This window comes from Lepisosteus oculatus, chromosome 4, assembly GCF_040954835.1.
Source record: "Lepisosteus oculatus isolate fLepOcu1 chromosome 4, fLepOcu1.hap2, whole genome shotgun sequence".
In the NCBI taxonomy this organism is placed as follows: Eukaryota; Metazoa; Chordata; class Actinopteri; order Semionotiformes; family Lepisosteidae; genus Lepisosteus; species Lepisosteus oculatus.
Window position 1 is genome coordinate 57,147,740 of NC_090699.1, and position 18,010 is coordinate 57,165,749.

Consider the following 18,010-nt stretch of genomic DNA (forward strand, 5'->3'; position numbering starts at 1 on the left):
ACATTTCTATAAGGGTTATGTTACATTTTTGTGAAATGTAACTGGCAAAGACAGATGATGATAAAGCTACTGTATATCCTTCCAATAAGTGGTTAAATCACAGTCCTGTTTTGAACAGTTCCTCCATTTTTACCTGGTTGAAGACTAAGACTCAAAATACTCAAAGGACTCCTTTTACAGACAGAGCAAGATAATTGTGTAGTGTTGTATGCTGTCTCCTTTTTCAGATTGGTGTTGTGTCCCATATACAGTACACACAAATTGCTCTATTGGAAATGGGAGGGATCTGTAGGGGAGAAGTACCTGGCAGCCGCAGGTTGACAACCCTGTCAAAGAGATTCCTCTCTGCGGTCACGCGGTTCAGCACTTGGTTTAACAACTGTGGAAAAAGAAAGAAAGACCTTAGCACATTCTGTGCACTCTTGTGTTTTTCAAGAGATGTTCTCTGGAATTTAGAAGAGGCAGTGTCACTAATGTACTAATTTAATATTTTAAATGGTCCAATACAAGGCATCAAAATATAATAACACATTAACAAAATATAATAACATAACACTGTTCTATTAAAAAACATAACAGAAAAATGTTAGAGTGGGGAGCAATGTCATATCTTCCAATCATCTGTTTTCGGCCCCTATTTTTATTTTGCCTGCCCTTCCTCAATGCCTTTTTATGGCTCTCTGTACCTCTAATTGCTGATGTCTCCCCCATTCCCCCTACACATAAAGTAGGTTTCACAGCTGAAACAGATTTCCTTTTGTTATTCAGTAAGATGTAAACAAGTTTCGCTCCGGATGACAAAGCTGAGAGAACCACCAGGTTTTTGTTCTTCGTCTATAAAATTTCTACGATTTTCTAGTGAGGCCCAGTGGTATACAAATATCAGCACTGTTGCGAAGGACTCAGAGAAAGACTCTAAAAATGCTGACCTGGCTTGCAAACCACCTTCAAAGTTGTGACATGGAGGCTTTAAAATAAAGGTAGAAAACTGATGTGATAGATGTTCCAAGGGCCAGTAATTGAAAAATGGCCAAGGGGATAGGTACAGTAGGATCTGAATCAGCTCTTTATTAATACAGAACACCACGTTCCCTGCTCAGGGAAGTGGAATAAAGAGGCTCTTTTAGGAAAGCAGTCAATCACAAGGAAATTAGGAGTGTTGGTTGTCCAGGAATCTTGTCACACACTCAGATTTTAACAGGCTAATGACTGTCACTCAGAGGAGCTAGACTTTAATCGAAGCCTCATTCCACTGCTTAGCTTAGGTTAGAGTTACCTGCAGATGCCAAATAATTCAAAATAGAGGACACCTTGCAGATCAAAACCACAGTGGACAAAACATTACACAGCAGAAAATGATAATTCCTTGCATCTGTACAGCAACTTTCATTTCAAAATATGGTGCACATAGAACAGAAAAAAAGAAATTTAACTATGACACTCTGAGTAACAGCCCTGATCTAATGATGAGGATCACGGGATCATTAATGACTAAGCAGGTATGTCTTTGGTTTGACGCATCATTTGAAGCATAATCTCCTACAACATATTGTCCTTCTCACCATACTGGGGTATTACATGGGAAATTTTGGTCCAGAGTGATTAGCCCCACAGTAGCAACCTGGTCTTCCTTATAGGTTTCCAATCACAGTACTGACCAGGTCCAACTTAAGCTGTTGGATCTGATTCAGCGTGTCCACAAGTCATCTTCTCATCACATCATCATACTCTTTACTAAACCAGAGAGTACTGGCAGGAATTGTCTCTTGGGTATAATCTAATGTACTTAATAATCAGAAGCGCTCTAAATAGTGGCTTAAAAGGAAGGAATTGTAATGTTTTTATTCGGGTTTGCTCATTTACAAGGACATTTAAAAAAAAAATCAATCTAGTGCTATGTGCTATTTGCAAGCTTTCCCATTAGGTATCCTGTTGAGTTCCAGCATTAAACTTTAAACCTTAATTGGCTGCCTTAAGAAAAGCCTCCAATTTCCTCTCCCTACACATTGTGATATATTTACATTTAGCACTTAAAATATTAACTCAGAGCATTTCAATGGTGCCTTTCTGACTTTTTTCTACAAAGATGAAAACCTTTTTCCATTGTAGAACACAGTGAATAATACATTCTGGGAATATCAAAGTTACATCTGATCATCTATTACTAGTCTAAAATAAATGTCTACTTTTCCATTAAGGAATGGAACAGTATTTAAAATCTGAGTAAAATCTGAGTCATCTAAAATCTAAAAAGCTAAAATCTAAAATAGTACAATAATACCACAACACAGGTAGGCAACTCTTCATTCAAATCCGAACTCTCCCAAAGCTCCAGGAGATGAGGAATTTGCTAAACTAAACTAAGCAGATTCTATACTTATCTCAGTTTCCACGTTTTAAGACAACGGATCTCGGTGATGTTGATCTTTAGGTAATCTGACTGAATGCTTTTTAAGCCTACAGCTAAAGTTACAGTTTAGAATTTGGGCTTTCTGACATGGTCAGGCAAAAACCATAATCATTTTAAATAGTGCTTTGACATCACTGCACTCTGATGTCAATGATTTTCCATTAATTGAGCTGGATGAAAACCACAAACTTTTAAAACCTTAAAAAAAGTGGATCAGGAGAAAAAAAAACAGAACACCTTGCTTTTATTTCACTAGTGCCACAGGGTTAATATAGTCTTTAGCACCCCATCCCTGGCTCTATGCAATGCAAACAATTGCTGGAATCAGCTGCTGAGGAAATGCAGCTGGAGTTCATATTCCCCACCTAGCCAGCTCTGCACGACTTCAGATGATGTAATGGAGACGCCCAAGATGTAAAGTGCCTACAGAATATCTACACTGCCAGAACTCAACAGGACTGATGATTTTATTCTGAAAACATCAGAATCACTACAGCTGAACACAGGTGGATGCTAATTAGCTTGTTGTGAGTTTCGGAAGGCAATTGGTTACACCAGAGCTAATTTACAGTGCTATCACAAAAGGTGTATATACTTACTCACCCCATTTTTTCTAGGTTTGGATTTTTAATTACTTTTCAGAATGTTTTAAGCAATTTAAATAAAATCAATTGGAATGGATTTACCTTTGATGTGTCTAATGTGTTTAATAATTTTAGGCTGTTGGGGCACAAAATGTATTACTTTGGAAAGAGTGTGTAGACTTTCTATAGGTTGTGATTTGTGTATCAGTTCTGCACAAAAATAATGCAAATTTAAAAATACTAAGCCCTTTCGAAACAAATCCAATTGGTGACCAAGGCCTGAACAGGTGATAAGTGAAAGGTTTGGGTCACTATAGCATTCTTTCATTACACAATAAGGATCTAAGTTAGCATCTAATTAGGGATTGTTACATTTAACAGATGTGCTGAATTTGATTTTCCTGTTTTGATGGAAAACTGCTGACCAGGTGCAGCTGTGGTCAGGTTTCAATATTTTCATTACACTTGATCTAAAAAAATTAAATAAAATCAATTTTGTATTGAGTCACAGGACAGAACAGTATGTAAGGCACACATATGCTGTGGCCATCTGATTAATGAATTTGGGGATCCAATTTAGTACTGACTGAAGTCACATTGCTACAGTAACTCCACACACTTTTAGCAGCAGTGTGTAAAAGACTCAGGGTCAGGTGAGATTTAAAAAGTTCTGGGGACCCTTCGGAGAAAGTTTTTAAGTGGAGTTGCTTAGAGTGGAAATTGAATCACATCTACTATGTTCTCACTTCTTACTTGACACATAACCTTTAATTTCTGTTAATTTAAAATCTGTTCAGATTTCCACTTGCAGGTTTAACCATCTATTATATAACAAAAAGGCCTTCTGAACCTGTTTTTGAAACCAGGTTGCCTGTAGTGCAAAAGAAGACATGACACACAATGCTCTAAAGTCCAGTGTCAAAGCCTTAGCAACATTAACATACTCGCCCACCATGCAGTTTCCTCAAAGGGATTTTTTGTGTTTTAGGATAATTATGTACAGTATAAAATCGCCAGCTGTAAGTGCAAATCTGCATGTGATCTTATGGGCCTTATTCAGAGCAATCCCTGTGCTGGTAGGCTAGTCTGTCCTTGCAATTCATGCTGTTTCAGTCTTATTCTACTCCCTTGTTCCTCCCAGGTCACAAATTGGTCCCTGGTTTCATAGCGCCACCTCCTACCTGTGCTAGTCGCCGCAGCAGCAGTTCTGCAGAAGGACGGGTCCAATCCAGGAAGATTTCTGGCACCAGAGTTACGGTCATCTCCAGCACACGCAGCAGGCTGACGGACAGGTCGAAGCAGGTGGCACACACTTTTAGCTGGCGCGTGTCCACAAAGTTGCGCTCAGGGCGTTCCGCAGCCTGCTGGATCTGAAAGGAGAGATTTATTCAGAGTGCTGCTGGACATGCTTGCTCTTCATCAAGTTGAATGCAGGGCCACAGGAGGGTAAAAGTCTGATTGCAATTGGAATAAATTTATCTTAACTCATGAGGACATACAGTACCAGTTATAATAAAGCAAAATACAATGCATTCTAAGGAAACACATTTCTGTGGATCTATTAGATATGTATGTGTAGTTGTTTGAATACAGTTTGTCTACATACACCCCATTAGCGATTGCACTGTATTTTTAGCAAAGCCATTTATATGCGTTCTTCGCTCCAACACAAAAATTGAGACAAAAAGATTTGGACAGAGGCATGTCTGCTTCATTTTAGGTGCACTTCGCAGACAATCTGGCTCAACACAAACAGGTTATTTTAAAATTTGAGACGAACAAAAGAATTTTCATTAAGTCAGTGCTGAATGTTTGTAGAATAAAATTATGCAAATTGCATGCCAGTGGCATTTTCTGGCGTAAACAAATATGCGTTAATAAAATCAACTCTCAGATCTTCTCTTTGTCCTTCCCTGTGGAAAACAATGAGTAAGGATGCATGCCAAATTGAAGAATTTCATATTATTAACATATAATGCAGATGGCAGCAGTGCATAAAGGCTTTATGGGGCTGTGGTTGGTGGTCTGACAAACTGCCCATCTGAGATCCTGCTGGCTTATAATTCCTTCCCGTTACTGTGTGAGGCACTCCGAGCTGCCCATAAAGTCTGATCACAGCATGACCAGTAATGAAGAAAAACATAAACCTGTTGAGGTCATTTTTATTCCCAACTTTTTTATTGCAAGATCAAAATGTACCAGAGAGTTGGGAACAGAAGATCTTTAAAAAGGTTACAAATGAGAAAAGGCTATTCAGCCTGCTAGACCTGCCAGGATTTTGACAGTTAATTGATTAGAGATGCTCATCAAGTTCTTTAAAAAAACTGTCAGGATCAATAATCTAGTAATGTGGTGAGTTGCTACTTTAATAAAAATCTATTTAATTATTTTAAAGAATCCGTGAAGTACTGTAAGGTTTCTACAATATCTAATGATCCTTACTTGCCTCTGTAGTAGCTACAAGAATCTTGACTGTTCAACAATGAAAGACTAAAACATACAGTATATGGTCCAGACCAGAATCTTATCTATCATGAATTATTTATTTTATCACTTGATAACACTTAAGAGAGGAACTCTCTCATCAGGCTCTAAAGTTTCCAAGCAGGCGCAGTAGGGCTTGATTTCATAATCATCACAAATTTGATTGCAAATTATTCTTGAACGTGTCTTAATGATGCATCACCATATATGTCTCGGTGGCATTCTTTTAAGTGATATTAAGCAGACAGGTAATTTCCATATCTGAGCAACATAATCTTATCAGGCCAGAGCTTATCATCTTTTCAGCAGTGTTAACAAGACAGACAAGCGAGCATGTTTCTCTGAATGGGATGCCAAAGTGTATGAAGTAAATATTTTGGGGTCAAGTGTAACTGTGACACTAATAACCACACACACACGATACCACCTCCTGGATCATGCCTATGAACTCGGAGAAGGCCCAGTTGAGCTGGTTGAGGACGCTGTTGAGGAAACTGGCAGCCATCTCCTTGTCTTGGCTCAACAGCTCTGCCATGTGTCTCTGGAGCAGAAGGGAGGGACAGGGCTCTGGAAGGAATTGGAAGACACATCCGTGGGATAACCAGTTGTAAGGGCACTTGTATAAAACTCATGTCTACATAAGACTGCATATATTCTTAAATATAACTGTATTTAGTGTACACAACCAAACAGCCACACAAAGATGTACTTTTGAGATTAATAATTGGAATAAAATGGCAGCACAATTTTTAAATGGTGGATGACATTCTGCCACTGCTCTTTAACTGGCACAGCTCAGGCCAAAGTGAAACAAAATCATATAAAAAGCCCCAAACTGCCCTTTAAGTTCCTGGTGTTCATTCTGAATTGACTATTAATTATCCTCTTTGTCTTCATAATCATGGCTATATTGCCAAATATTTCACTTTTGACCTGATCCCGGTTTAAATGCTCAAATACATTTGTGGAAGACAGAAATCATAAATCCCTTCCACTACCAAATGTGGTTCTTAACACCCAGTTGTTAGGAATTTAGAAGTGAGGTAAGGAAAAAAAAAAGATTGAAATAAGATAGTGTACTGTTTTGCTAAGTACTGTAACTCAAGATTAAACATTTCAGTACAAGGAGTTCTATGAAGGTCACTTGGTTAAAGATGCATATGAAAACTAAGTTTGTAGGAGTATATAGGGAAAATAGACAAAAAAAGTGTACTGGATTACACATGGAAAGGTATTGTCTAGCAGTGGACGATAAACCTTGGACAAGTTTTTGATTTACACAGTATGTACATACTGTATACATATTCATACACTTCAATTGTAACTAACACAAGATTTAATGTTAAAATACAGGTGCACATTCACTAAATTTAAGAACACATTAATCCAAAACTAAGAAATTAGGACGACTGTCAACACTGCAACAAGTACCATTTAATTTCATGCTGAAAAGCAGAGAGAAATATCAATGTTTTTTGTTGAGTTGTCAAATTTACCCATATCCCAGCAATTAGTAATATGTGGACCTTGCTCTGGCTTTGATAACTTTGATGAGCTGCTTCCTGTAGCCATTTAATAGGGTGCCCAACTTCTCTTGACCACTCCTCTGGGCAGAACCTCTCCACTTTGCCCAGGTTGTCCATTTGTACTTGCGAGTTTGTACTAGGCTAACTGGCGTCAGGGAAAATTGGCACTAGGTATGAGTATGTAAGTGTCTGTAGACCCTGCCTTGTGCCCAGTGCTTGTTGAGAGCCCCTGAATTTGAAAAAGCGGTTAGAAGGTGAATGGATGAATAAAGAAATAAATGTACAATACTTATTTTAAGCATAGTTGCAGGGTATGAATAAAATTGAACATGTATATTTTTCTGGTTACGCTCTCCTGCTTGGTACTCCTTTTCATATATCTTTGTCACATTTTATTTCATTAATGTCAAAACATTCAGATATGCACCTGTATTCCCTCTGCTAAATCAGTTCTTTTGCTAGCAAGAGGTCATCAAGATCAATATACTTTATATATTAATCATCATTTTAATGATCGCCAATTTAATTACACAAGTATGCATACATCACAAAATAGATTGTAACAAAACATCTATTAATCTAACTAAAAGTTGGAAACGGGTGAACAAGGGATCAGGAACAAAACTACTGTATCAGTCTGCGTGAAGAGCAACCCAAATTTTACCCAGTTTGTGCCATCAAGAGACTAGCCCTTAATTTCCTACAGAGCTTTGATTACGAATGTGACTTAAAACAATCATTGGGTTGAACAAAGAATTGCAATAGAATGAAAAGCCAAGGCTGGTGATCTCTTTCCCAGTTTGCAGGATTTTTGTGTGATCGTACTGTATGTGTGCTCACAGGATGACACCCTAACATTGATCACGCTATTCGCCTGAGCACGAAGCTTGCACAATCAATCTTCCCCGCACAAGCCTAATTGCAAGGCTGAGGCATCTCTTAACTCCTATTATCGCTGCAACCTCCAGCCACTGCTCAGGCTTTTTCTCCTCTGCAATTGAGCTTGAAAGAGTTTATACCTTATCAGGGTTCAGGAAGTGTACAGAAACTCCCCACTGCATTATAAGAGTCTTTGACTGCATACCGCAGGGAGGAGAAGCTCTCAAGCCTCCATATAAAAACAATTAGCTAGCAGAACAATTTGTTCACTTAAAGAAGAATAACCTTTAGTTTAATTATGTGCTGATGATGTTCTCTGCTACACCTCCTGGGATACCATAAATTGGCAACTGCAATCAGGCTATAAATAAGGAGGGAGTAATTTCTTATGACTAGGTTATCAGGAAACTAACAAAGGTCACAGAAGTTTATAAAAGACTGCTTACTTTCTGTGTTCCTAGTGTTTGAAACTCATGACTAAGCTTTTATTTATGTGATTGTTCACAAGCAGGGAAGACTTGGGGGGGAAAAAAAGCTGCAATGCTAAAGGGGATAAAATTAGGTGCAGAATTTAATTCTTGCACAATCTTCAGGGAACAAGACATTGCTGGTTTGGGCCAAGAGCACTGTACAGCACTGTTAGATCACCTTCCTTACCAAAAGGGTCATTTAACTGACCTTTTAAGAAAACAAATTGTTAGTCACCTTGAATAAATGTACCTGCCGAATTAATAAAAAATATGGATGCTGTACTGCTTATTGTACCCCACTGTATACAATATTTAACAAAACAAAGGAGAAGCAAATACATTAAAATAAAATAATTACCTTTGTTGTCATATCTATTTAGAATTATAAACTACAGACTATTAAACATTTGGAAAACAAGGCACAAACAGTTACAGGAGCAAACGCATTGTTTTACTGACCAATACTGAATAATAGCAAAAACAGGCAATTATATGATCAATCCAGGAGGATAGGAAATAAGGCATGAATTTGAATTAAAGAGAGCTCATTGCAAAAACAGTTCCTTTAAATGTGCGGAGGAATAAGACAGTGGGGAAGGCACTGTACAGCATTGGTGATGTGCAAATATAGGGAATGGCTACAGGTAATGATTTACTTCAGAAGACATGAGGAAAATCTATTATTACATTCTGGATTAAATGTTAAAATGATCTAAAATAAATTAAGTGGTAATAATTCAACAGTGCAATATTAAGCACTCACAATTGAACAAGGTGAATTATCCTTAGGCCGTCAATAACGTGCTATGCTCTGTTGTTATCAGTACAAGCTGATACTCTTGAAGCTCACAGAGAGAAATGGGCTGCTTTTCACTCTTAAGGACACCCATGGAATAGAGAGTCATTTCAGAGAGTCACTGTGCCCATCCCCTATGAAACCTCCCTGGTCAAACCCCATGTGCAGTTAATGTCTGTTTTTATTCCTGCAATGTGTTTCCTAAAGGGTACTGATAGAAAATCAACACTAATTGTACAAACGTTTGTTTCAGTAAAACCCAGAACAATAAAATAATTAAAGAAAACATCATAAAAAAATGCAAAGACAGGGCACCTATTTCAGAATTTCTGACACGGTAAGTAAAATGGAGGAATAAATACGTGGAGGTCTTTGAGAAGAAAGAAACGTCCCATTATAGATTGTGTTAGCATTAATTTTCACGCTGCACGACTACTGAATAATTAGCTTGAGGATGCGAACTGCATGCTGGTGATTAAAAATAAGGAGCAGAAAGGAATAGCGCTGATGCAGAGGTTTTGGGCTCTACATGTAAGACTGTGAATATTTTCCTATAATGGTTGAATAGCTGATCAGTTTATTCCAGTTGGCTTCTAGTACTTCATTCACCTGAAAATGCTAATGAATTAAATGCCAGGAGCCGCATCTTTCAGTGAACTGAATCTGATGAAGTGTGAGGTGCACTGCAGAGCTTCTCCTCCTTCCGAACTCAGTCATTAAATCAGTATGACATGAAAAGGCCATTTCAAAGTTCTCTCTCAACCAAGGAGGAACAAACAAAAGTTCGTTTCGCCTGCTCTCCTGTAATCGCATACTTGGAAGACACCAGAGTAACTGAATTAAAGAGATCCCAGGTGACGGTTTCGAAGGTGGGGCCACAGTACCACTCAAGAGCGGTAGGATGGGAGGAGGGACAGAGGGTGGAAAAGGGTGAGAACTAAAAGAGGAAAACACTTACTCTGGAAACTAGCAATTGACAAATCTCCTGGAAAACATGCACCAAAAAATGGAACACAAAATTAAGAAAAAACAACATTAAACATCATGGTGAAAACAGCAAGAACAGGATTCCCTGTATTTGCCTATTAGGAAATCGGGGACACCTATCTGAGCAACTTACTTACTATCTACAGTATATTTCATACAGTCCAGAAGAAGGCTTTCCAATCCTGGTCGTCATGACCCCAGCATAGCCAGGTTCTTATTCCACCGTCAGTTACTTAAACCTTTAGTTCAGCTAATTTGCGGCCTTTTTGCGGCTAATTTACAGCAGTAAATTATGCTGCAAACTATTTTAGAGCGGCAAAAAGGGTCCATCTGAAAGTTAATCCAACCAAGTATTCTTGAATTAATGTGAAATGAAAAACCCAGAATGAACTGGAATCCAATGATTCAGGATTGGGCAGTTCTGGAAAAGGGGTGTGCTAATGCACCCCACCTTCTCTTTAGAGAAAAGCACTGGCAATCATGTCAGAATAAACTAATATTCCGTAATTCAGTTTAATCTAGGGGGCCTCAAACACCAATCAAAGGCCACAGGTCTTCAGGTTTTCAACACAATTTAAAATCAGTCATGAGATTGGGCTAATCATTTGCTAAATTTACACTATTTAGCATTTTATTTTGCGTACATGATTCCAGCTAAAAATAAAAGGTATCTGGACCGCTCTAAACCTTAAAACTCTGAAAACCCGGATATGATTTTAAACATGACCAGTTAATAATTAGACCAATGCAGAACTGTAGAGAAAATTTTGGAGAGACAGCAGCCCTTTAGGAGTTAAGTTTTAGACTTTTGGTTTAATAAATATAACAGCTGTAATCTCAGAAAGCCTGTTTTGGATACATATCATATGTTAAAAACAGTCATCCTAAAAAAACAGGATTTTTTATTTTCTAATATATTTTAACTATAGATATCAAGGTCAACCGAGAGTAAAATTATCCAGTCTGTTTCTGACAATGTTTGTATTATAGTGGCAGCACACCATATATAGTACAGCACTAGTACAGTACGAATCATATACAAATACACAGTTCTTTCAAATATTTACTTATTAGAACATAAGCCACACTTGTCTAAATAAAATATTATCTGATACTATAGTGACCAGTATAGTAAACAAGGTAAATTTATAAAGCATTACAATAAGGAATGGTGATAAAACATTCTCTATGATTAGATTCATTTCTGGAAGTCGCATCTGTTGGTTACTGAATGAGCAATCTTGTTAAGATGGACAAAACAGGGAGAAAAAAGCTTGTGACGCACGGAAATAAACAGATCTTAACAGTTTTAAGGCTCTGAGAGAGCCCAGACATGCCAGAAGTCACTTGGCAAGAGGAAGACATCTAGGAGTGTTTGTGTATCAAAGTGTTTGAAGCACTGAGAGATTTTCTGTGATTTAGAACCTTCTGTCCCTTTTTACTTATTAAGGATGTGTTCTCATCAATCTAGAATGTGAACAAAGATACAGAAGAGCATCTCTTACAAAGTTTGTGCTTCCATTCATCTGTAGAACACAAATAGTGGGAATAACCAAACTTTTCCACATCTGCTGTAGGTGGTTTTATACAGTATTTCAAAATTCCCATTAATTCCTAAAATATATTTACAACAGAAGAATAAAACTAAACAACTTGATATACCTTGTGTGGTATGAGCCTTTCAATTGAGATGTATTAATATTAGACTTTTTCAGTAACTAAAGTACTATACTGAACAATAACAAAATTAATTTTGTGTCAGAGGAATTTATTAAGGAAAATCACTATTTAAAACACAGATTTAACTAATATTATATGCTACTTTCATGTTTTCAGTAGAAGGTAAATCAGAATGTACTTTTAAAGGGAGATTGTAACCTAAAATTCTGTGACTAACAACTAATATTTCTAAAGAATGAAATAATTATGGATTAAAGTGTTAAATCAATGCGCAAAAGTATACATCCAGTAAGAACTGAGAGTCAGTGGCATAATAATGCAAATTAAGTTCCTTCCACTTTGTCACCGCTGGAGCACTTTATTAATGGACATTACCTCAAAACAGTATGCCACAAGATTTATCATTGTGTTTGTAAGCCAACAGCAGTTTCTTTTAACACTGATCAAAAGTACTGCATGTCTCTTAAAGATGATGGATCTTCAACTGTTGATCTTAACGGGGACATTTTTAATCACTACGATGGCAGCTAACCAAGCTAATGGACAGCAGTAGATGGACTAAGGTGTCTATGACATTGTAGCAAGTCAGTACCTCATTTTGGTAGCACATATACACCATGTGCCAAGGAAGACAGAAACCTTTGATATCATGATATGCCAGACTCAGACATGTATGAATAGGGCATCAGATCTACTGAGGTTAGAGGATTGTACAACTTAATAACTTTTGTAACGTTTATGGGATTCTAAACAACATCATGGAATATCTTCCTTTATCAGATTAAGTTCCTTGATTCTCAAGAGTTTTCCCATTTTATGCTGTTTTTTCTAATTAATCCAGCCATCTTGGACTTAAAAGGAGTAACTGTGAGACAATATTAAATTATTCTGTATTCTCCCAGCTTTCAACAAGCCTTTGCTATGTGTGGCAAATGACCCCCACAAATGGCAGAATGCACTAGAGCTGTAACAGTAAAAGAACTAAAACAAGTAAATATATCTGTAACCCTGAACAGATTAGACTACAAGGGGACCGAATTCAAACGTTCAAAGTCTTCAAAGTTATTGGGTCATTTCAGTATATTTCTTCAAAATCCAAAATAAAAAGAAACGGACAATACAAGCAGAAACCTACACAAGGGAAGTTAATTGAAAACAGGAGGACAGAAAAACGTTTTTTATACAGCGTTGGGATCCTGGAACAACATGCTGATACCCTGGCTTCCTTCAAGTAATGGGTGGTTCAGATACTCATATCAATTTGTTATTAAAAAAAAAACAAATTAGCTGGTCCCCTCTCAATCGTGAATATTCTTACATCCTTACTGTACGTTCATTACTATGTATGGTTCATTATACTTTCTAAACAGGGTGTTTTTGCACAAATGTCCAATTAGTTCTCCTTAATTATTTCTTCATTCATTTGTTTAGCATTGGATTTTGTTTGATCAGTTTAATAAGGAGCTGTCTCAAAAATGTAATGACACTATATGCAGCAAAAATCTTTACTGTTTGAAAGGGAACATGAAAGTCCAATCAGTTCTATTTAAGGAATGTGACAAACAGACACTTGAGCCTCGTTAATGGCTCAAAGAAATGGAAATCTCAAACAAAGTAAATTATTACTTGAATTAAATGAAAAAACACACCTAAGGCCATTTTTCTGTATTGATCCTCTTTTTCATTTTTTGTTTTTCCACAACTCCACCTATATTGACTTCCTTAATCCATTGTTTTCCAAGTAAACCCCTAATTCAACTTGAGATATCCATAAAGGATACAAAAGAGTTTTAAGAAGTTTTGATTCATGGCTTCAAGAAATTTCAGACTCTTTTGCATCTATAATAATGACAATGTGATGAATTCTCATGCAAAACAGAAACATAAAACTGCTGAGTATACATGAATCAGAAAGTGCAATAATTAATTTTAACTGGCAGTAAAATTAATGTGATAGAGGCACTGAGTCATGGACATTTTTAGGGAAGCGAGTAGCCACCCTCCTTCTGTGCACAGATCGTATTGGCAAAAAGCTTTTAAGACGTACAGCAGGTACTTACAATTCAGCTTTCACCCTGCTAAACATTCTTTAATTTTATTTTATTAATACGTACTGTATATTATAACGCAGGCAGAAGAAGACACAAGCACTGTTTCACATTCACAAGTAAGTTTGACTCCACTGAAATAAAAAGAGACACATTGCTGCCGTGTTTCAGAAGTGGAGTAGAAGAAAATAAAACATGTTATGATTTCTATTTCTTATAAGATCACAAGTGGTAACAGCCTCTTCCTGGCGGCATATAGGCTGCAGTGTGACATCTTGTCTATGCCACTGTTTGACTCTGGAAAGTATCTCAGTGTACAACTGTATAAACACCTTTGCATAGAGCTTTTTTCTTCAAGCCTTTGCAAAAGGACATCGAAGTATCCTGGAATAAAAAAAGAACTGGATTCTTTAAAAATTGCCTGTCGGTATAGTTATGCACTATAATGTGATGAAAATTAATCATTTCCGTCTTCCTGACCCAATTATTCCATGCGCTGTAATTTGTCCAAAATCACACAGGATTTAACTTTTTTTACTGCTACTACTATTTTTAGAACTGTGATTAAGCTATTAAACATGATGGTACTCCTCAAATGATTCATAACTGTTGAGCACAAGTGCCATTTACGATGCTTTACGGCAAGAAGTGTCTTTAGCAGTGGCTGTGTTTTATTTTTAGCAATACACAAATGACAGTTTGCTTTCACAATAAAACTTCTTACCTAATGCTGTATAATGAGTGCTCAAAATAATTGACATCATGAAATTACAGATTTTTAAAAAGTGTTGATATAAAAATAATTGAATGTACTTTATCAAGCTGATTCTTATTTTAGGAAACAATGTGAGACGTTCAAATTCAAATGAAGAGACTATCAGACAGACAGATATATTGGCAGCCTGAAAGAGACAGATTGACAGGCTACGACTAAGAAGCAAATTGATGCATTTCCAAGCCTCAAAAGTAAAAGCAACAGTAATTAATGGAAGAACAAAGTAGAGCGATTGAGAATGACACTTACTCTGCAGGCTGGGTAGGTTTGCATCCTCAGGTTTGGTTTTCAACAGGTGAGGCAATCGTGTGTACCTGTAGCCAAATCCACAGCCCTGAGAACAAGAAGCAGCCAATCAATCTTTAATCTGGCCTTCAGAATGAATTCACACTATTTCACTGTCCCTGGAAATAATCCGTCATCTATCAGAGCTATAAAAACATGCTGGGAGCACGAGAAATCAGAGTTCATCAACTTTTAATCTTCAGGGGATTTGGCAGGCTCAGGGGAGAGGGTGGGAGATGGGCTGAATGTGTTAGAACATACAGGCAGTGGGAGATGTACAATGTGACAAAGTGAGAGACAATCAAGTGTAGCCCGAAGGATCAGCAGTGAGGCATTATACAGAAAAGCAGCGAGTTGCTCAGAAGCTACTGACCCTCCAAAGTCGCACCAGGATCCAGTTGGTCTGTGCCCAGGGTCTCTGTTCATAGGGGGCCAGCAGGTTCTTCATCATGGCCACTCGCCTGTGGAGTGAGACACTCTATAAATGACACACCGTGGCGTCCACAGGCCCAACCTGCTGCATCCCATTAAAATCATCAGCCGAGATGCTGGAAAGCACAGCCAACTGATTAGGATAAATTTGAAGAGCCTTTCCAAGTGAAGTGTATATGATTCAATTGTTCAGTTGAACAACCACAGTGCCCAAAACTAACAGGATTTTAGTTTCACTAAAAAGAACAATGATGAAAGTTTGTTTTAAGCATTTTTTGTCATTTTAACTACAAATCTGACATTCTGGCAGTATTTGTTTTTAAGGTGTACACTGTAAATGGGAACATAACTCTCAGGAGATGGGAACTGAGAAATGTTTAAACTTCATTTACTGCAGCTGTTCTGCATCTTATCTAAATTTCTTCTCTGCCTAAAAATGCCTAAAATGCCTAAAAGCTGCATTTAAAAAGTTGGGTAAAGGGAAGAGCCACCTACAGTATATTATGATCTTCCCACTTCTCTGACCTGTCCTCTGACCTTGTCTGACCAATGATTTGACACCAAGGAACACTACTTTCTGCTATCTGTTTGGGTCTCAGAGCCCCAGTTCTCTCTCTGCCCAATCATAAATGTGTACCACATAGATTAATTTAACCCTCTACCTCCTAAACAACCTCACATACTGCACATATTGCACAGATGTAAGAAATCTTGAATGCATTTTCAAAAATGAATGACATTGCCACTTATCAGGCAAGGTTAGCTTAAATAATATAATCAATGCTTTCCTTCAGACTTACTGAAAAATCTCAACTGTGCCTGAAAGTACGACTTAACAGGCAAATATTTAAATAAACTGTAAAGAAGAAAACACTCTTAAAGTGGTCCTATTACATTGTAAAGAAGTAGGATTTTAATCTACTAAAAATATTGGTCTTGATTTCAAGATGGGTTTGCCAATGAATTGAACTTTTGGAAACCTTTTGAGGTGAAATGTCTGCTGCACAGATAGTACTTATTCGCTCATACATCACATTACAGTAGTCATTACAGTGACTAGTGAGCAGGAAGGAACATTTCACGTCACAATTTGCGCAAACTCTTGCTCTCGCCCACGGCAAAACCACAGGTTTGTGACAACCTTGCAACTTACAGTACTTTCACAAAGTTCACGATTTAATGCTTTATTCAAAATTTGTCAAATGTTTCTATGACTTCAATAAATGTATTTTCTTACCGTTATTAAATAACAAGTCTGTGAAATTGGGACTTTTAAAGACTGTATCTGAGTTCTAGATGTACTCACTGTTCCTCTGAGATTCTCTCCACTGCTTTTAGGGACTGGGGATAGCACACATAGCTGGCCAGTGCCTGCATCAAAGAGTCCTTTATATCTGGGACAAAAAGCATTAAAAAAATGTAATTACACTACCCACCCAAACCTACATTTTAAATTTGTCAGTTAGCCCCTTCATTATTGTTTATAACAATAAATTGTAAACCTCAAACATGAAAACAAAAACAGGGAGGAAGACATTTCTGAGGTATAGAAAACTTGCATAATTCGAGTAATAATACCAAAAACATTCCAAAATGATTTCTTGAGTTACTAAACCATTTCCTTTATTTCATTTGATCCCTCAATTCAATTGCATTTCAGGTCAGAGAATAAAAATGCAACATATAACCCAGCATAGCTGCAGATCTGGCTGATGTTCCTGTAGCTTTTGAACTGCCATCCCATACACCTTGAGGATAGCTAGCATCTGTTAAGCTAATGCTGTTCCGCACTGGCAGTAATTATTGACGAAATGTTTGAATTAATGGCACTTAGCCCACATGGAGGCAAGCTTACAAACATCACACGGCTTTGAGCTGCCAGAAGAACCTTTTTAAATTGGAACCCAAGATTATACACTGTCTTTTTTGTGATTAAGCAGTGCCATTCAAGAAATGTAAAAGGCCTGGGTGATTGCAAGGAGAAAATAGTTTACATAGTGCAGGGGTCATTTTTAATAAGCGTGTTTCTGACAAGGTCATGCATACTTTTTTTTGCTTGTGAAAGATGCTACACAGACAGCACTGTGAGCTAAAGGTTTTTATCCAAACATAGAAAAATTGCTACACAAGGAACAGGAGCTGTATATGGTCAACACAGCAGGGTACAGAACTGAGAAATCAGTCTCCAGAGGAGAAATCCGATAGCAGTGAAAGACAAAACAAAAGTCAAGCATATAAGGAAGAAAAAAATCCTGCTAAATGATATAACAACAAAAACCCAGTTGTAAAAATGAAAAGCCAGGTGTAATAATGAGAGAAACTAGATTGTAATGAAAACAAAACCTCAAAGGCAGCATGAAGCTTCAGTAACAGGCTTCTCCCCTTTCTTCCCATAACATAAATAAAAAAAAACACTCTGTGGTGTTGGAAAATTCCAGGTTTGATTTGAAGAATGAATATAGCACTGTCTCAATTCTTCAAGCTGTGTAGGCATCAAGAATCAGATACTGACTCCTCGGAGCAATCTGGCTCCAATGCACAGAGAGCAAGCAGTCGTACCGAAAAGAATACAAGCTCAGAAAAGATTTTCTCCCTTCTAAAATGAATAAGTAAAATTCGAACAACTTCCCTGTTCCATTTACTGTCTACATGGA

At 37.3% G+C, this 18,010-nt stretch overlaps 1 protein-coding gene across 1 annotated transcript in view; it reads right to left on the reverse strand.

The window, feature by feature from the left end:
* LOC102695723 (E3 ubiquitin-protein ligase RNF123) overlaps nucleotides 1–18,010 on the reverse strand; it is a 124,804-nt gene that overhangs the window by 72,502 nt on the left and 34,292 nt on the right. Inside the window, exons 29-34 of the mRNA XM_069189409.1 lie at nucleotides 16,663–16,750; nucleotides 15,298–15,385; nucleotides 14,889–14,973; nucleotides 5,906–6,045; nucleotides 4,176–4,364; nucleotides 304–379 (exon numbers count right to left, since the gene is read on the reverse strand). Coding sequence (XP_069045510.1) covers nucleotides 304–379; nucleotides 4,176–4,364; nucleotides 5,906–6,045; nucleotides 14,889–14,973; nucleotides 15,298–15,385; nucleotides 16,663–16,750 — 666 coding nt within the window. The remainder of the gene's footprint in view (nucleotides 1–303; nucleotides 380–4,175; nucleotides 4,365–5,905; nucleotides 6,046–14,888; nucleotides 14,974–15,297; nucleotides 15,386–16,662; nucleotides 16,751–18,010) is intronic.